Source organism: Sinocyclocheilus rhinocerous, unplaced genomic scaffold (assembly GCF_001515625.1).
Source record: "Sinocyclocheilus rhinocerous isolate Xijiao unplaced genomic scaffold, SAMN03320098_v1.1 scaffold11, whole genome shotgun sequence".
Taxonomy (NCBI): Eukaryota; Metazoa; Chordata; class Actinopteri; order Cypriniformes; family Cyprinidae; genus Sinocyclocheilus; species Sinocyclocheilus rhinocerous.
Genome location: NW_015625587.1, coordinates 84218 through 105541, shown reverse-complemented (window position 1 = coordinate 105541; position 21324 = coordinate 84218). Strand labels below are relative to the sequence as shown.

The following is a 21324-nucleotide window of genomic DNA, read 5'->3' as shown; positions in this document are numbered from 1 at the left end:
TACATCACCAGAGCATCAGCACAGACAGGTGCTGCGGCCCACTTGAAGCGTAGGAGAGAAGCAGTGGAAAGGTTAGAGGACTCTCCATGACTTCACTCGTATCCTCCATATATGGGTCTGTATTTGAGAATCAAATTGAAGGAGGGTCCATATAGATACAAGGTCCTGGCATCATAAATAACTCAGCATCTGACTCCTCCTGTGCTCAGCCGAAGCTTTTCATATGGTAAATAGCTGATCGCTGTGTGGCCACATTGTTGCCCATCTGTGAGGTGAAACCTTGAGGTATGGAAGAGAGAGAATTTTTGATGAAGAGAGAATCTTCCTCCTCTGATTCTCATCCACTCTGCCCTTCGCTGTCGGGGTCAGGTGTTTATTACATAAATGATAGCGAGCGGAGAGTCGAGTGAAGGCCGTGAGTGCAGGAGATGAGAGTAGACAGAACAATGGTAAAGATAATCCGATCACTTGCTGGGTAACTTTGGTGATGCAAGTGTGACCGCACAAGTCCCTCCGTGTCTCTGTTCCTCACTGCCTTTCCATCAGTTGCTTTGAAGGGGACAAACGCAGCCTTGTGTAGCAGCATGCGCTATCACGCACCACAATGTGTGGCCGTCGCTGAAGAAATTCTGCTTAAAGGGGTCATATCATGAAGAATCAAATTTTCCTTGGTCTCTTGAGATAAAAGAGTTCATTGTGCTATGAAAACATACTGTAACTTTCAGAACTCAAAACACCCCCCACAGCTAAAATAAGAGCATTTATTGAAACTAAGCTGCAAAAATGGCTTGTTCTAAACTTATGCAGCTTTCTGATGTCCCGGGGATGAACACAACTGATCACTTTACACTTCTACAGTGTTTTCCGAAACCTGGCCTGTCCATTAATTTGGTATGAATGAGATTAATGAAATGAGATTAATCTTAATAAACACCAGAATAGCTAATGACAAAAGAAATATAGTGCTGTTTCTCACTGTTTATTTGCACTTACTGCTCTACCCTTCCAGATGGTTCCAGTGTTTCATTATCTGTAGATAGATGCTGCTAATCCTCATTCATTTGCTCTGGATCAATGCAAATCCGCTAGCGTGAGCGAAATCCCTCCCTGAGCCTGTGGCTCCTAATGCATTTTCCCACCATTAACCAGCTATAATCCCTGCTAATCATTGCTAATCCACATCTCCTGTGTTTGATGATACTCTACTGATGGAGGAAGTGGCGTTGTGACTCAAATGCCCAGGCTCAGCCCAGGTCTGTGGTTCGCCAGACGTGGGCATGAGCCAGGAAGTGATTTGTACAGTTGAGAGAGAAAGGAGCCACTGGGCTTTCAGGTAAGCCTGATGGCAATGGCCATCCCAGAGTGCATCTTCCTGTTGTTTGGTGTAATTATGCACAAGTAACAAAGCTGTACTCATCAGACTTGCACATTTAAGTGCTCTTCTCCTATAGATTGTCTTTAATGGGTGCTTCTTAATCAACCTTCAAGCATTTAGTGTCTTTATACACGAAACCCTTAGTCTGTCTCCATGAAGTTTGAGAACTTTTAGAACTTTAGAAGCCAGTTTTGTAATCCAATTTTTGTAGAAAGCACCAATCAATAATCTCTTACATATAGGGCATACGAACGGTTATTTCATAACCACCATGACAGGAAGCTAAAATAATGCAATATCATTATAACATGCAACAAACCACCATAATATGACTTTGTCTCACAGCAGGATAAATTAATGCACATCCTTTGTCCTGAGAGTTTAACTGGTGGTCACTGGAAATGTATGGTCCAGAATTTAATGATTCATAAGTCTCCGTCAATCAGGGCATACATCCCATTTGAACAAAAGCCTAACTCTTTGGAAATACAGCCTGCTGTGGACATGCTATCTGCTTTCTTACAGAGCTGTCGTTCATTGTGACATCTGGACAAACTTTGGCCCCGGAGACTCATTCCACACACATTCATTCATGGTTTACTGTGTCTATTTATAACCACAGTGGTAAGTCATTTTTAGTGGCGGATTAGTTAATATGATGTCACATTTAGAAAAGTGCAGTTTACTTGAGTAGTTTTAATGATAAAAAAAGATGTGTGTGTGTGTGTGTGTGTGTGTGTTTGTGCCACACATTCTCATTCCAGGTAACATCACTCTTCAATTCCATAGTTTAACAGATTCCCACTAGCTATTCTTCACCTAGACACACCTGTACCACCTTTGCCCTGTATCTGGGTGGGCTAAAACATGGAAGGTAACTGCATATTCTAAGACGCTTATCTCTTTCCTGATCTTTCTGTCTCTTTTTCCTCTTTTTACAATTGGTAGAATAGACATAAGCTTGAAAATATTCCCGTTGATTTCTTCCCATTTCCCAACGAGCACTGGATATTAAATAAGAGCTACTTTCTCTCTCTAACAAGGAAACAACGAAGTAATACACATTCTGTAAGATTTGTTCTATAGACGGTAAAGCTTTGGGAATAAGTCTCTGTTTTAGGAAGCTGATTTATTAGAAGGAAAGGTGTGCCAAATGACAACCTATCAAAAAAAATGGTCTCACTTCTAACATAATTTTTAAAGCTGTTATTATTTGAAATATAAACTTTTTAGAGATAAATGTTGGCATGGGATTAAAGGAAGCACATCATCTGAGAACCAATGGATTACTTGGATGACTTTTGAAGAGGATTGTGGAAAATTGAACCACGAACCCAATGCACCGTAGCTCGTGCATTAACTTTTTACGTCGTTAGGGGGCGCTTGGGAATCACTGTTTTCTCTTAACTTCTCTTCCAATGCGATGCCTGAGTAATTGGACACACAGCTCGTATCACATAAATCACAAACCAGAAATGTTAGTTGTCTAAGAAAAATTGAAAAAAGAAAGAAGCCAAGGTATAAGAATTTTAAACTTTATCACTTATGTTTAATTTATAGCCTAACAAACATTTTCTCGGTTGGTATATTAATTTTGACCACGGGCAAAGCTCGTTTATGATGCTGAGATGAACTTAACTATACTAAAATAGTTTTTTAAAAATTTCATTAGTTGTATAAATGATTTGTACTTCATTAACTACCTCATTTTTAATTAATAAAAGTTGCCATTTTGTAAATAGCCTACGTTCTACACAAAACACCCCAAATCCAATGCGAACGGAGAAGAACCGGGGAAAAACGAATAGAAATAAAGAAGTCAATGAGAACTTTTCAAATGGGGAAATTTTTTTACATATCCAACGACAGATTTAAAATATTGTTAACACAATTGTTATTAGGTCCTATCTACAATTTGGCAAAAGACGGCAATGTAATTTTGCCAGAAACCATTCTTAGCCTACATTACTCTTTACATTACTCACTAATAAATAACATAACCTTTTTAATAACAGATTTCACATGACTACGTTCATTTTAAACCAGCATTTATCAGCATCCTGATGCATGCTTTGATCTGTCTAAAGCCGTTCTTAAAACGTATTAAACAGGAGAAATATATATATATATATATATCAAAGCAAACGATAACGAGCTGAGAGTGTTGTAGTGTTGTCTGTAAGGGAAATCAGTAGCCTATCATCAAACGATGAAGATGCCTCAGAAGATGCTTATAAAAGAAATAGGAATCTTCGTAAACACTTCGAATTCTGATTTGCGAGTCACTGATAAAAAACAATTACAGCAAGTTCCAAATTCCAAGCTCATGTGAAATCAAACGAATTTGTCCTTTTATGTATTTATATATTTTTTTCTTAGAAAAGACAAGACTGCTTTAGATAACTGGTTTTGGGATAAATTTGCATGCAGTCAGTAGTATGGGATCTTGATGTTCTAAAGTAAATAAATGACACAATCCACTGTTTTTTTTTTTTTTTAGAACAACCACACATTATACTTTTTAAAACGTATAAACCTAGAGTTTATAAAATAAGAAACTGGAAATTCATGAAATGAATGGTAGGCCTACTGGTATTAGACTTTAAAAGTTTGACGTACCTCAATATATAAATCCATTATATGTAGACTTGATGGTGCCGTTATGTTGAAGTTTTCTCTTACAAAGTTTGTGCGTTTCTATTAATCGTAGTTTTAATTATGTTTAAATAGAGCGAAAGCGAATTTTTAACACTTCTAGCTCGAAAAATAGTGTTTAAAACATAGTTTAAAATGTTTTTAAACTACACGATTGTCCACATTAAAATGTCGTTTCTTGTGTGAATTATTTTTCATTCATTTCATCGTGCATGAGCAAAAAAATGATATGATCATAGCATGAGTCCGTGCATTGATTTAAACACATCGACCAACAATTTTGAGGTTCGAATGGCAACAAACAAGGAATCCAGAGTCATTTTATGAACCCTTATTTCGTTCACCATGACCATGATATGCGTGAAAATGTGCTTCAAAAAAAAGACAGAAGTCGTGTTCTTGTATATATGTTTTATGTAAGTAATAAAATATGACTATAACATAAATATAAACGTGACTTTGCAGTCTACATTTCGCAATCAACATACAACCAATGTAGTAAACAAAACATTTGTAATCCACTGCAACATAATCATCAGAGCCGAACAAAAAAAGCTCCAAACACACGTAGGAAATAAATATATATATATAAATGGTCATAAATGAAATATTAAAATATCTTCTTGGAATTAGTAAGTGTACAAAACTGCCCGGAAAACAGAACAAAACAAAACAAAACGAACCCAGAACAAATACATATGTTTACATATTCGACATATTTACATATTGGAAATAATCCTGACAACTATTTATTTAAAATCTTTTCTCTTGTAATTTATTTTTATTTTTATTACTTTTTTGGAAAAGGTTGTATATTCACACTGTTTCAAATAACACTGCAGAAATGAACACCTGCTGTCCAATGAAAAATGCCAGACCTTGAGAAACAACACGAAACGTTACCAGCCTACTATTTTTCCTCCAATCCTGAAAAGAAGTCCCGAAAACACATCCCTTATTCACTACAACAACTACTTTTCTCCGTGTCCAGGCTCATGAGTAGGATGCAAAATGTAATGAACATAAACTAAACGGGCACAGCTGACATAGAGAGTGTCAAGAGTTGGCCAATTTGAAGAAGAACTAAGAGTACAGCACGGTTTTTGGGCACTGAAAATTACCTGAGATATTTCTTTCTTTTTCATTTTGACTCATCACTCTCAATATGTTTAGCTGGAGCAGACTTGCTGGAATAGTGCCGGTTCAAAATAACACGAAATCGAAAAAGAAAATTGTAAACAAGCAAAGCATTAATGTTGTATACCTCAAACAAATACATTGTAAAAAAAAAAAAAGAAATTAAAATAACATTATATAACAGTATAAGTGCCTGATGCAAAGAGGAAAAAATGAAGAACTCAATATGACTAAATATTGTTTCAGACAGTGTATTCATGTTGCCATTTTAACGTCTATGCATCTTTAGACGATAGCAGGTGCTAAGAAATGATCTTTGTAAACAGTTTCTGGTGCACTTGCTTGTTTTGGAGGTTTTGACCAAGTGCCTGTTCTTTACATCACGAATTTCATCTGTCTTAGTTGAAATTAAAGTAAAATACTCGCTAGACAGAAAAAAAGATCTTAACGTTAAAACATTCTAAAAAAAAAGTAAACAACACAAATAATATCGGATGAATCATTGTGATAATTAATCTGGCTAATCGCTTTAATAAAATCACTGTCCACTCTCCTTTGTCCAAGGAGACATTGCCCTTTTTGTGACTCGTAGCTCCCTTTGATCGGCGGTGAAAGAATCGAATTTTTCCAGAGTGGCACAAGCGATACGATTTTCGTAAACACTGGTACTGATTTGATAAATGCACGCGAAGCTGACGTGGTACTTAATGCATTTTCACGTTATTCAGAATTATTGGCGTCCCATAAGCTGTGCGGTCACTGTCAGCGAACTCTTCCCAAACTTTCTGTCTCTGATCTCTTGGGATAAACAAAGGGGATAAACAAAATCCATTGTAGTTTCTTTTCAAACAAGTACACTGTTTATGATAGCAGTCACTGGACAGGACTCTGTAGCGTGTGATGGAGAGGGGGTGTCTCCGCTTGTGAGTATACGTCCTCCATGGTCGGATGAGGGACCCCCACCGGTGTCATTCTTTTCTCTTTTTGTCTTCTGTTGCAAAACCACACACGCACAACCTCTTTTTCCAACTGCAGAGTGCCAGCTAAAGAGGTGATTTCGTGGGCGGAGGGCTTGGGGCACTTTAAGAAATGGTTTTCCAGTGCCCCTTTCACTCCGACTTCGATGGAGGTCCTCTTCTTTCGTTTCCGGCCCTGTGCTGCAATCTTGTCCAAATTCGTGGGGCTGCCAGTGTTTGAATCTGTCTCCTCGAGCCATTTGTTAAGCAGAGGTTTAAGTTTGCACATGTTCTTGAAACTCAGTTGCAGAGCCTCAAATCGACAGATTGTGGTCTGGGAAAAGACGTTTCCGTAGAGCGTGCCCAGCGCTAAGCCCACGTCCGCCTGCGTAAAACCAAGTTTGATGCGCCTCTGCTTGAACTGTTTGGCGAATTGCTCCAGGTCGTCGGAGCTTGGGGCGTCTTCGTCCGAGTGGTATAGCAGTCACTGGACAGGACTCTGTAGCGTGTGATGGAGAGGGGGTGTCTCCGCTTGCGAGTATACGTCCTCCATGGTTGGATGAGGGACCCCCACCGGTGTCATTCTTTTCTCTTTTTGTCTTCTGTTGCAAAACCACACACGCACAACCTCTTTTTCCAACTGCAGAGTGCCAGCTAAACTGGTGATTTCGTGGGCGGAGGGCTTGGGGCACTTTAAGAAATGGTTCTCCAATGCCCCTTTGACTCCGACTTCGATGGAGGTCCTCTTCTTTCGTTTCCGGCCCTGTGCTGCAATCTTGTCCAAATTCGTGGGGCTGCCAGTGTTTGAATCTGTCTCCTCGAGCCATTTGTTAAGCAGAGGTTTAAGTTTGCACATGTTCTTGAAACTCAGTTGCAGAGCCTCAAATCGACAGATTGTGGTCTGGGAAAAGACGTTTCCGTAGAGCGTGCCCAGCGCTAAGCCCACGTCCGCCTGCGTAAAACCAAGTTTGATGCGCCTCTGCTTGAACTGTTTGGCGAATTGCTCCAGGTCGTCGGAGCTTGGGGCGTCTTCGTCCGAGTGGTCCTGGTGGTGGCTGAACGGCTGCTGAGGTGACTCCATCTGGTTGTCATGGCTACCCGCGTCGTCGTGGAGCGGGTCCCGCAAGCCGTGGTGCAGCGACGGCTGGGGGCTTAACATAGTGTAGCCCGTCTGAGAGTAGACCAGCGACTGGTGACCATTGGAGGCGGGAGAGAGCGGGGATAAGTGGTGTGTTGTGGTCGGCGCCCATGATCCGTGGTGGCTGTTTTGCGTCGGCTGGTGGACCAGATGCGATCTGTGATAGCCGTTCCCCAGGTCTTCTCTGCTCTGCACGCTGCCTTTGTTGTGCTCCGCTTGTCCGATGTGGGTGCCGCTGGTCCAGTCGGTGTTGGAGGTTGGCAGCCACTGGTGGTGCGTTAGGCTCATCGGATGTCCCGTGTTGGTCGCTAGCCCTTGTAAGTACTCGTGGTGCATCATTTTCTGCACCTCTCTATAGGTCGTCCCCTGGTGCATCCTGTCCGAATCCGGATGCATTAGCGGGTTCGAAGGCAACGAGTTATTCCGCGGAATATACTGAGCTGTTGTCGCCATGGCTCCGACTTAGAAAAATGACAAGCACTTCAGAGATCTTTGAGCTTTAGAGCCCAAAACTCAACAACCTGCTCTGGGAGGTCTTAGTGAAGAGCTAAGACACGCCTCCCCTACGCGTGCATTGGTTCCTCGCCGACTACAGCCCACCAGGGTTCCTTATTACCTCTCGCGGGCCGCTTGGTTGGCTGCCGGGCGCCGTGATCCCAGTTACTCGCAATCGACCGCTTTCACGATTTCTCTTTTTTCCCTTTCTTCTCCTCTCCCCGCTAGTCTAAAGTGCGTGAGCAGCAAAACCATAGGAAATTACTGGGCTTTGAGGGTTGTTTTGCAAATAACCACGTGGGGGAGTGTGGTACTCTTTTTGGTGGGGTGGAAGAATGACCCGTCTAGCATTGCCTCCTTTTAGTAACTGTACCGCTCCTCTTTGCAAGTAGATTAGTATTCTAAAGTATCTCAGGAGCCACCCAGAAGAAAGATGAGAATCAGTATGTTCATTAAAAGATGTTTAAATGGCAATATCATTTAAGTGTTACACACATACACAATTATTTATGATTATCGTGTTATTGAAGTAGCACACGAATGCACAATCATGGAAGCATGCATCGAATTAATAAAACATCATACAGAAATACCGACCGCCCACTCTGTAACATATCAGACAATCTCCATCATTATGCATAAATGCATAACCAATCTTCAGCCCACCCTTTAAAAAATACACCACCCATCTAATTTTATTTACACGTATGCAGTGCATACGCGTTTTAATATTTAATGTAAATTTCACTGGGAGTAAATTTAAGTAAAATTCCACATTAGCATTTACAAATTAGTACATTTAAGTTGTTGGCTTAATAAACTCATATTTAAGCCAACAAATTTTAACAAACATACAAAGTCAAACATACAAAATAACTCGAAGCATTTTTCTAAACCGTAACTTTGAGAGAAATCCAGTGTTTCTCCCTTCTGGCCTCCTCCGTATTCCTTTCCCGGCTGATCTGATTATTTTTCCCTTCACGTTTTGTCCCAATAGCAAATTACCAATTCTATGAATTGCAAAGCAGCCTCGGAGACGCTGAGGGGTAGAGAGGGGGAGATGCGAAGATTGAAAGGGATCTTTGCAAACACAATCACGTTCTTAAATGGAAATGTGGGGCTTTAAACAAATCTTACATCTCTCCTGTTCCAGTCGTCGAAAACTCCGCAATCAGGCACACGTTCGACTCCATCTAAAACCACAGCTTTTTTTAGAAGATTTTTTGGTATCACTTCTATTTAAATTATTTACCTCACTGTATTTTTTTAGTTCACGTTCGTGTTTGTGTTTGTCTTGCTCTAATGGGGTGTTTCCAAAGGCTTTTGCGAGGAAATGTGCCGTTACATGCGGAGAATTCAGGCATCAAACCAAAACGCTTCTCTGTGGTAAGTTTGCACTCTGCTTTTCCTATCTGTCCATCTGCACGAGCTTCACGCGTTCATGGAAGTGCAACCTAAATGATGTTCTTGGGGTCACAAGTGCTCGTCACCACTCTGTCAAAGGCGTGGTTATGTAAAACCACCAGTTATTTATTTATCTATCACATATGCAATAACACTTGTAGAAGAAATGTCACCATTTTTTTCCTCAGGAACAGCTGATTATAACGTGTATTTTATACCAGATAAAACAACATGTCGGTTACTTTAATACGATTTTCTCAGATGGTTGACACCTGCACTGTAATATAAAGAAATTTGCACAAAACTAAACTAACATAGGCCTAACATGTTTTTGATAAGAATGACTTAACTTTACATCCAAAGCTTTTGAGCGTTTATATTAGACAGCATCTCCTTAGTTCCTTTTGAATATATTGTTGGAATTTGATTAATAAACAATTGTAATTTTTAGCTACTTTATAATGAAAAACGCGGTGGTTTTGCGTCCACGATAATATTACAAATTCAATATATATATATAATTTTTTTTTTGTGCGTGACCTATAGGGCGAAAATTAATATGTGAGCCACAAGAAGTTATAGGAAAGCAGATGACAGGATTTTATCTAAATAGTACAGTATAACCGATTGCAATTCGATGGCCGGTTCTGCCCCAGAGAGCCGCAGTTAATGAGGACGCTTCACTCTACAGTTGCTCTCATTTGGAAGTCTATAAAAAGAGCGGTCATTTATGCCCATAGAGCTGCGTCACAGTAGCAGCTCAGTCAAACTCTTCGCTTAGTTTGTCAGCTAAAAAAAGCGGTTCAAAAAGCCCCCAGATGCTTATTTTTTTCCTTCGCAAAGAATATGGCCTTGTGTGGAGCGAGGTGAATTTTTCCTGGGATGCACGACGTTGCTATGGAGAGCGGTTTGAAAGGATCACACTGATCCTGCAGATGAATGATTTGCCATACAGGAAAAGACAAATAATAGCCCTTGTTTTGTAAGATGGCAATGAAAGACAGTAGGAAACAATTGTGGGCTTTGAGTATCCAGGATGTACTAAATCTGGTTACAGAATTTTATAGCTCGAAGTTTAAGAAAAAGTTTTACTTATCTCTGTTATAAGTTGACTTTCTTCAGGTTAAACCAGGCTGATTTGAATTCAAATATTAAGATAACAAATTAAAGTCTTTGCTGGAAAATGTGCTATAATTATCTCATTAATTCATTTGATGTTCAAGTAGCTCTATGAGAAACTTTTAATTTTCATAATGTTTCCTTTCGTTTGCAAAAATATAAGATTGGTTTCTACGGGGCTAGTTTTTTCTTTCTTTCTTTTTTATCACTATTCACGCGTCTGTAGTCACGTGCTTTAATCTGCTCGAGGGACCCCCTCCACTTGAATATAATTCGAGTCTGGTCGTCAAACCCTCCATTAACCATAGGCCGTAAAAGTACACAGGAGAATAAGTTCAGAAAAACAGCAAAATATACACGGCGTTATCTGTGGGTGCCAAATGCTGAAACAATTCACGTGCAAACCTTTCATTATCATATTAGAGATTAAAAAGTTTCATTGTTTTGACTTTTCATTTATCCTAAAATTCCATTTTGACACTTTTAAAAATAGATACAAAATTGCCCATAAACTAATTCTATACCAACTTTAGAAAGCTCCATTAGTGCCATACATATCGACTGAAATGAGTGTTTTAATTAAAGATTCACCTCTCATTCCATTCTACCCGTTTGTTTTCACCTGTTCACTTTGACAGACACGTGTAATGGGTACTACCCGCGCTTCCTGAGTAGCCACGAATTTACAGACACATCCTGCGCTTTTTCAGGTACCTCTTTCTCTCTTTTTTGGTTAATGAACTCAGGCGATTCCGCAAGCATCCCGAGGGGATGGAACGGGAATGTTTTCCTTTCCGTAAAAGGTGTGGGCTATCTCTCTCCAACTCTCGACCTATCTTTGGGCTAATTAGGCGGGGCCCTGAAGACGCAGGCATGAATATTCATGTGAAAGCACCGGCGTGCAATTAGCCATGGAGTGAGTTCCTAACTTCAATCACTGGCCAGTGCAAAGAGAGAAGGGTATTCTTCCCTCACAGCCAGAGAACAAGCCTTTTTAAAACATAAAGTGTATGAGAAACAGCTAAGAGACTAACCTGACTTCTTTTTTTACACAGTTAATTCTATGCGCAGTCAATACTTTTTAATGGATGGCAACCCTATTTATAAATTACAGGCTACTTGCATTCAATTTTTCCATTACCAGCATTTTATAGGATTTTGAAAGACTCAGAAGTGCATTTAGTCAATCTAGTATTTTATAGACTGAATTATGTTTTTAAATCACCAGATTCTATCCTAGATAGGAGTTTTCAACAGTTACAGACCCAGGGACCTCCATGCAGAGACTCCCAGAGACCCCACAATATAGAAAGCTTTATTTTCCAGTCTGTAATATCTTTCATTAAAAACATCAGCATTATTAAATGACATATTGCTCACCAGAACATAATGTTAATTTAAATTCAGCTTAATTTATCTTCTCCTCAGACCTCTGCAGTACCTTCACAGACCCCCAGGGGTCCCCTGGTGCAAAAACCCTTGGCCCTAGAGAGTATTTTAAATAAAATTAGCATGTATTGGATGGCATGTAATATATGAATGAATGAATGAATGAGGCATTTATATAGCACTTTATTGTGTATTGCTGTACACCCAAAGTGCTTTACAATCATATGGAGGGTCTCTCCTCATCCACCACCAGTGTGCAGCATCCGGATGATGCGACGGCAGCCACAGGACAACGGCGCCAGTGCGCTCACCACACACCAGCTACAGGTGGAGAGGAAAGAGAGGTATAGAGCCAATTCAATGGATGAGGGATTATTAGGAGGCCATGATTGACAAAGGCCAGTGGAGGGAATTTGACCAGGACAATCATTGACCAGGACACCGGGTTACACCCCTACTCTTTTACAAAAAGTGCCATGGGATTTTTAATGACCACAGAGAGTCAGGACCTCGGTTTAATGTCTCAACCGAAGGACTGTGCTTTTTACAGTATAGTGTCCCGTCACTATACTGGGGCGTTAGGACCCACACAGACCAAAGGGTGAGCACCCCCTGCTGGCCTCACTAACACCTCTTCCAACAGCAGCCTAGTTTCCCCAGGAGGTCTCCCATCCAGGTACTGACCAGGCTCAGCCCTGCTTAGCTTCAGTGGGCAACCCGTCTTGGGCTGCAGGGTGATATGGCTGTGGCTGTGTGTATGCTTTATCTACAATAATGATGAAACATTCTGTACTTTTTCAGATTGTTGAACCTGACCGTCCTTTACTTTTGTAATTCTTTAGTGCAGTTTTAAATCTCAAATCACTGGGCAGTTCTTCTTTTTACATTTACTCCAATTCTAATATACTCCCAGCTATTTTGGACAAGTTAATGTAATCATTTATATCTATAATTACCATTAATTAATTTAGTTTTTTTTTCTGTAATCTCTTCCTCTTTCTTTTTCTTTCACACACATTCACACACAAAGTTATGTACCGTAACCTGTGTCGCTGTCCGTTCTGTCTGCCAAGGCCTTAATTCTTTGCTTTGAATTCAAGGTGATCTTTATCCTGCCCCCTTATGGGTGTGCACTTGCCACTTGCTTCCATAAAGATGCGTTTATGTATGTATGTATGTGTGGAAGGGAATGGGGAGCTTTTGGAGGGGGGCTTGTGAGATAAGCAGTGGAATTTGTGCCGTCTGAATATGGATGGCAGCCAGACCCTTGGTAAGCAGCTGATAGAGTGGTAAACAGCTTGTGGGCTGAAGGGGTTAGAAGCATGCTCCTGAATACATTGGGCCTCTCTTCCACTGTCTGCCTGCACAATGGTCAATCAAATCAACGTCACTTTCCCCTCAACCCCTGTGATGCAGTGGGTTTGTAATGTTGGACAAGCTGCCACTACACCCAGCCAGTCACTTATCAACAGCTGACATTAATGTTCAGGCTTGGTAGGTGATTGCATTAGGACATATTTTCTGTTCACTTTCACTTGATATCAAATTGTTCTTTGGATTTCAGGACTTGATCTTTCAGTCATACACTTCTGTTGAATGTCTTGTTCACTAGAGTTTAAGGATCAAGTTCCTTTATATATGTGGCTTCTTTTTAGTCTTGCATCTCATTAAATTATAATTTATAATAACTTTAATTCATTAATAAGTCATTATCAAACATCATACAATGACGATCAGTCGTTCACGATCACATTCACATATGAAATTATGATTTTAGTTGTATATTTCAGTTGTATATTAATGTATGTTATCTAACCATCTCGTAAACATTCTGAAATGTTTAATGATGACTTATTCATGACAGCTTCTATAAAGTGTAACCATGATGTTCTTTTTATAGATTTATGTTTGTAATAATACACAGCTTGATGCTGATCGAGTTTCATCATCTCTCCTGACAGGACTAATGGAGCTGAAAGCTGATGATGATGATGGAGAAAATATCATGCAAACATAATTTGCCTTCTGTGAAAGCAGATGCAGAGAAAAAAAGGTGATACACATCATATAATCTAACATAACTTTACAGTTATTTTAATAATTATATATTTTTTGTTAAATAATATTTTAAAAAGTTAAGTGTATTCATGTATTATAGATAATATTTATTTTATGAATTACTCATCACCATGTTTCAAAGACCCAATATTTTCCTTTTCTTTTCTTTTTTTATTTGTGAATGGTTAGCATTTATTTATATAACATTACATTTATATGATGCATTTATTCATTTAAATATACATTTATATATTAAATTAATGAATTCTATATTTTTAATAGAATTAATATAATACATGCATTAATTAATTAATTAATTTACTTGAGTATTATTTTATTGCTATCATGCACAAAAATATATTTTGCACTTTTTTTTTGCAAAAACTGTATATATTTATTTTTAAGTATATATAGTGATGTTGCTTGAGTTGCTAATGTGTCAAATTATAAATTATGATTAGTAGCTTGCCACAGATGTTTCTTTTCTTTCTTTCATCAAACTCAGCTTGGTAACAGCAGAATTTCTAAGAACCTTGTGTAAAGTATTTAATCATTATTCAGTCACTTAAATATTTAATGATTAATTTGGTGAACCTTTGTGGATTTCCACATGTAAACTGTCTGTTGCACTGGAGTATTTTAAGAGCCGTCTCTGTTCCCTGGTGGCAGCCACAGTGAGGCTAAGCCAGCGCAAAGCCGCAGAATTCCACATGTCACTGAACACTCAAGAGAGCCCTCACCAAACTTATTAATGAGTTGCTTCCTTTTAATTAGATAGTAATTCATGTTAATGCTTGCCTAATGAACCCAAATCGTTCCCTTCGGTCATTCCGTGGAGTTCCACTGTGTTTACTCATTCTGTCTATTTTTCCTGCTTTTGTGTTTTATTAGGCTCAAAGAGGCCTGAAAAGACCGAATGACTTGCTTTGGAGACATCTGAGAAGTCCATTGAAAGAGCCAATAACGGCATCAAGGGGCATTTGTGTATGAATTTGACCATATTATTTCAAGAAAGACTGCTTTAGCAACAGATGCTTTGAGATCACCACGATATACTTGCACTGAACTTCTAGCCACGGGGTTACATGTGTGTTTTTGACTGGTTAGGAGATGGCAAACAGCAGAGTGGCCAGACAAGCTCCAGCCCGAAAAGGGTCATGACCAGACGCCAAGTGCTCCTGTCTCGATGTCGTCTGTGGTCAAGCACTCGCCGGGGCAGACTGAATTAAATTAGACTGCTTTTAATTGAGGATTGACCAGTCTGAGAGCAGCTGGTGCTTGGGTCAGTCAAGATAGCAAAGCCTGAATCCCCCAGGCCCCAACTGCAATTTCAGCCCTGCAGGTCCTGAAATGGACTGGGAGGGAGAGAAGGCCAGAGCATGCTGGGAATGCATGCCTGATGATTAGCAATAAGAGTTTATAGGAAGACTTAGATGAGATTTGGCTTGTTTGCTTGAGTGGAAAGTGTAACACACACATTCAGAGCCTGTAGACTCAGCGTAAATCGGCTTAAGGTTTGCACCTCGCTGAAAATCTCCTCAATCGCCCAGTCGACACAATTAATCGCTTCATTAATTAACAATCGCTGCGCGATACACCACCCCGACTGTGTCTTGGCAAGCGTGCAACTTACAAGCGAGAAGCGACCCTTCTTTTTCTTCTTATGTTCCCTCCTTTCACTCTTCCCACCCGCTTTGATACTCCTCTTTTTATCTTTTTCTTCTGCACGCCTTTTCTTTTCCTTCTTTAAGCAGCATTGCAAACGCAGACTCTGCTGTTTTAACACGAACAGACACACTTTTCTCTCGGCAAGCAGGTCAGAGCGCTCTGCTAACAGTTGTTATCTATAATCCTGCAGGTCCTCGCGCAAAATGAGCGTAGTAAACTCTTGCAAAGCCCTAATCCCTCCATTTCTTTTAGATGCACTTTCTCTCTCTCTCTCATGCTCTTTTCTTTTCCATCTTTGGGGTGGGAAAGTGTTTTGTGTGAGGCGTCTTTGATTGTGGCACTTATTTTTGAGTTCTTCTGAATTACCAAACTTCTTTAACCTTCAAAATCATCAACCTTTTCTGCCAATTAAAAAGATTTAGATTTTTTTTTATCACACTCCAATGCTGAAGAATCATTTCGGGCTGCCACCAGCCGCCCATGCTTTTATGACAGGCTTTGTTGATTTGTTTTTCAGACTCCTTGTGTGCAGAAATCTCTGTATTCATACTGTATGCATTTACGGTTCAACTGTCGGTGTCAGTTAATCTGACTTGTGCTGTTGATTCATCTCAGTAACATTCAAGGATCTGTGCAAAAAAAAGTTTTTTTCTTTTGCCATCACTCTCAATTATATATGCGCTGATTTGATTTGAGTTTGATACTATGGAAATTATGTATATGAATGCTCTCGTGCAGTTCTGCTGCATTTTGTCTTGGTCATGCACACCCACACATGAAGTGAGTACGTCGGTGTGTGTGTGTGTGTGTGTGTGTGTGTGTTGTATGGTGAGTAATTGCAGGGCTCGGTGGAAGGCTGTAGTGTTGACAGCATGGTAAACGATGCAGCCTGCCTACTGCAGCAGCTAGCCTGCTAATCACACACACCACATGATAATGAGAACAACCCCTGTCCTCTAACACACACAGATACGACTAACCACAGCAAACAGACACAAACTCCCTCTCACACACACTGACCCATACTTCTACAGACAAATGGAAGACATAATGGTAGCCGGAGGCAGTGCACGGTGCATCTCTCTATCTCTCTCTCTTACACTCTCGAACCAAGCACATCTCTATCGCTTTACTGTCCTTACACACATACATACACTATTCTCTCTTACTATCAGCTTTCTGTCAGAAGAGACTCGGACTTGAGCCACACTTACACTAAGAAGTGACTTTAGATTTGATGTAGAATCATAGGCAATTAAGATGGGACTTCAGAGACGGCAATGTATTTTCTCTGAATATTGCAAAAATGGTTTCTTATATACTAACTCTGATGAGTAATAAAATGAGTTCGCTATTAGAAATATAGTTAGTATTAGTTACTATTAGAAAAAAATTACGTTTGAATAATTTACGTAAACAAGTAAAGTGAAAAAAATATTATATTTAAAATGATTAAAAATATATAACATTTTTGTTTGATTTACGCTACCATTCAGCAGTTAGGGGTGAGTTTTTATTGTTTTTGAAACATGTCTCTTATGCTCATCAAGGCTGAATTTATTCAATCTAAAAAATGCTGGGTTGTTTCAACCCAACTTTGGGTCACATATGGACTTAACCCAACAGCTGGGTTAGTCCATATTTGACTCAAAGTTGGGTTGATTTTTTAGAGTGTTTGATCAGAAATACAATAAAAACAATAAAAAGAATTATTGGAAAATATCACTGCAATTTATAATAACTATTTTCTATTTTAATATATCAAAAAATGTTATTTATTGATCTGATGTCAAAGCTGACTTTTCAGCAGCCGTTGCTCTAGTTTCCAGTGTTTTGGTGATTTCAGTGGTTTTTGAGGGATTTCAGTTCAGCTCTCTCCCTCACAACCCAAAAAACTTTCAGCTGTAGATGCAATAGAGAGTCCCTCAACAGTCCCTACTCTGTTAGCCCATCAGGACACTTTGCTGTTGCATGGGGAGTCAGGAACAAAGAACAACTATTTACTGTGGCACAAACCTGAGCTCTCGAAATTCAAGATGTTTGAAGACCGTGCCAGGAAGCGAAAAATAACAGGGCAATTTGTTTGAGGTCATGTGCAGATTTCTGCACATTACCTGTGATTAACACGGCTATAAATTAGGATATTGTTTCCTGGAAAATGTGCGCTCCAAGGAATGAAGATGTGCAAATGTGTTCGTTCATTTTAAGTGAGGTGACACTTCACACAGTCTCACATTCACACTTCTTTGTATCTTGCAGGGCGGCATGTGCAAGATGTAGAATGGAACAGGTGTGGTGCCCAGAGGTCATTTTCGTACCATATGCACTCAGGTAAGGCCATGGGGCATGATGTTACCAAAAGTGTCACATCCCAACACTTTACTCTCTCTTTCTCTCTCTGTCACACACACAAACATTGAACAGACTGCATTTTCAATATTTGCTTTATTATTATTATTCATTTTTTAATTCATTATTTATAAATATAATATTAAGCACAATAATTACAATCATTATCATTAAAAGTAAATATTAAAATAATAATAAGTATTATTATTATTATTATTAAAAATAACTAAATGTTCTTTATTATCGATATTGCCATTGTTTAATTTTAAAAAAGTGTTTACAAACTCTTGATGCTTTATTATGTGTGATGTAATTATGAAGATGCCTTAAAAACAATAAAAAATTAAAGCTGTTATATTTTGTAAAAAGTGTGTTGTCTGTATATTACTTTTTCTCTAGTATTTAGTGGAAATTACAGTCACTACCTGCAGAGACAGTTTCCCTGGAGCAATCTAGGGTGCTGTACTCAAGAGTACTTGAACTGTCAACTGAGATCTTTAACCCTGTGGTTGTGTTGGTAGTAAAGCTCCAACACAACCAAGCAAATGTGTTTGTGTGCAAAACGTGTAAAAGCCATTTAGGATTTGACCCCCTGACACTGCTTAGAGGCAGCTTTTCCTTGCAGTATACTTGGCTGTGAACACACTCTCTCATGCTTTCACTTAAGTTTGGCTCTCTTTCCTCTAGTTGCTAAGCCACACTGACTCTCTACACTGTCACCGTATGCTCAGAGAACTGTTGCAGTTACTCCAAAGGTGTGACTGCACAAAACTTTTTATTTGGTTATTCTTACAATCAGGGTCCAAAATGAACACTCACCAAGCGACAAGTGTAAGTAAAAAGGGCTTTGGCAAGTAAATAGCTATCGGCCAGTTGGCTGGTCATTCTGGTAAATTCAGCTGATGAAGTCTAGGACTGACACAACTTGCAGGAAAATTTACCATCTTAACTTTATTCAAGATGCCTTTTTTCTGTGACATGTACTGTACATGCAAAATTCCTGCATTAAGCTACCAAAATAAAAAATATTACAAACATAATTTAAGGGATAGTCCACACAAAATGAAAATTCTTAAACCAAACAGTTTAGTTGACTTCTATTGTGTGGACAAAAAATAAAATAGAAGTCAATGGGAACCGAAACCAACATTCTTCAAAACATCTTCTTTTATGTTCTACAGAAGAAAGTAAGTCATATAGGTTTGGAACGACATGAGGGTGAGTAAATGATGATAGAATTTTCATTTCTGAGTGGACTGTCCCTTTAAGATATTAATTTAATGTTTTTGTAACAAGCGCAATTTCACAGAGAGAATATATTTTGGAAAAAAAAATGCAAACTAGAGTTTCAGGACCTCTAAGAAAAAAGAATGGCCTGTTTTTTTATTTTATTTTAACTATACTTTTTAAAAATAAATATGTTTTTATGTTAATTTGTCACCCTGCTTACAATTGTCCATTAATTCCTCAGAGATGCTTAAGAAAAAAAAATCACGTCATAGACATACAGTGTCATATCTAAACTATAACTGAAGTTTGAACAGAGGCTGAAGTTCTAGGATGCTGAGGTTCGAGAGGTACGCACCAACTCCAAACACTTGCACGTGCACACACACACACACACACACACACACTCTCACTCCCCCTTACCAAAACTGAGAGGAGTGGAAACGGTACCCGCTCTGATGAAAGGGCCCCTCTGATCGAGATGACAACAAAGGGCTCGGCAGCCAGTGTTTGGAAAAGCTTCCCCTTTCTTCTCGCCTTCCTCCTCCTCCATCTCCTCTTCTCTCATCTCTGATCTTTCCCTCTCTCTATCTCCCTCTGCCCGGTGCCACTTTCTCTGGCAGGGCCCTGCTCAACTCTTCGTTAGGGTGGCGATACAATCGAGGGGACCGGATTAAAAATCAGTGTGCATCCTTGTCGAAGGCGCCCAGGATTGTGCACTTTGATGTTTCTCCGCAAATTTGAAATTCATATGTTGTCACACTTCATTTTATTCTCCCCTTCTTTTTTTGGGGGGTGCTGTTCTTTAGTAGCACACATGTACTGAGTGAAAATGTGAATAGGAGAAGATGTGAAAGCCGTTCTCACACGTGCCTTTCTTTTATTTTTCATGTTTCTACATCTTTTGGTGGGTGGGAAGAAATAATGAATCATTTAATTTGCTTTGATTGAAGGAGGCGTGATGGAGCTACCAAGGTTCGGTGGGATGACAGTGTAGAGGACAGAGAGAGTTCAGAGGAAAAGAAAGAAGGAGGGGAGATGGAGGTTTACACTTTGATGACAAGTCTAAGCTATCAGCCCTATCTGAGAACTAACTAGCATATGTGTGCCCTCTTTTACAGTCCCCTATGAAAACAAAACAAAACAAAACACAACAACAAACAATGCCAGCAACAAATAAGGCCTTCTATTTCTTCAACCAACAAAACAAGAACGACGGCAGGCTGAAGTAATCTCATTAGCCTGTGAGGAAAAACAGCTATTAACGGCAATTCAATACACTGGGTAAATTCACTGCACTTGGACTTTGGATCAATGTGACTAATAATTATCCCACTCGGGTTTTACGTTCTCATGCAACCTATCCAACAATGCATGTTCCCCAACTTCACTGACCTTCCTAGACAGTAACAAATGGGCTTGATGGCTGGGCTGATATTTGCGTATGTAATGTGGAAGGGATTCTCCTGCCGCTTATGCCTAAAAACCAAGCTTCGTCATCAATCTCTCCAATATCACGAGTCCTTCTACTCTTTCAAAGCCCCAATCCCCAGGCAATGGCAATACAGCCTCCGACACACGGCCCAACCACTCGCTCTCTTCTTCATGACGAATGAGTTTTAATAAAATCTGACGGAGTGATGAAATTAAAAGTGTGTCCCATGGCCCCCAATTGCTCCAGCTGCTCAATTACAGCGCATATCTCAGCACCCTCACCCTTGGTTTGCCAGCATTGTCTTACATCACTATTGGCGTAATATTATTGGACTCAATCGTCGTCAGGCCCGATTGTTGAAGTCTAAGCCATTGTTCTGATAGACGCCCAAAGAGATGCACAATGCCTGTGTGTCTTCCCTAACCTAATAAAATCTGCCTTCCTCCATGGCCCCCAATTGCTCCAGCTGCTCAATTACAGCGCATATCTCAGCACCCTCACCCTTGGTTTGCCAGCATTGTCTTACATCACTATTGGCGTAATATTATTGGACTCAATCGTCGTCAGGCCCGATTGTTGAAGTCTAAGTCATTGTTCTGATAGACGCCCAAAGAGATGCACAATGCCTGTGTGTCTTCCCTGACCTAATAAAATCTGCCTTCCTCGACCTTATTAGCTAGTATTATGTCGATTTCCCATGCTACCTCATTACGGCAGTGATGGTGTACCCGAGGAGGTGGGTAAAGAGAACAAGTGTGTGTCTTTCTAAGGGAAAAGTCCCATAAGCACTAACTGACACAGTTCTAATCTGCCCCGTCACCCCTTTTGGAAAAAGCTTCCTTTGTTTTAGATTATGCAGTATCCTTAATCCTTCTCTCATCCTCCCTTTGTACTAATTTATAATCTTTTAGGTCTGAAT

General features: G+C 39.6%; 2 protein-coding genes across 2 annotated transcripts; both read right to left on the bottom strand.

Moving 5' to 3' along the window:
• Positions 1 to 5370: 5370 nt before the first annotated feature.
• On the bottom strand, positions 5371 to 6601 carry LOC107755932 (POU domain, class 3, transcription factor 1-like; the record flags this gene model as incomplete). The annotated part of the gene is made up of 1 exon (XM_016572899.1): positions 5371 to 6601. A coding segment is annotated over one exon (561 nt), but the record flags the coding sequence as incomplete, so codon positions are not given.
• Positions 6559 to 7716, bottom strand: LOC107755232 (POU domain, class 3, transcription factor 1). The gene has a single exon (XM_016571954.1). It carries the CDS (start codon positions 7712 to 7714, stop codon positions 6608 to 6610), a length of 1107 nt encoding a protein of 368 aa, XP_016427440.1. The 5' UTR covers positions 7715 to 7716; the 3' UTR covers positions 6559 to 6607.
• Positions 7717 to 21324: the final 13608 nt, after the last annotated feature.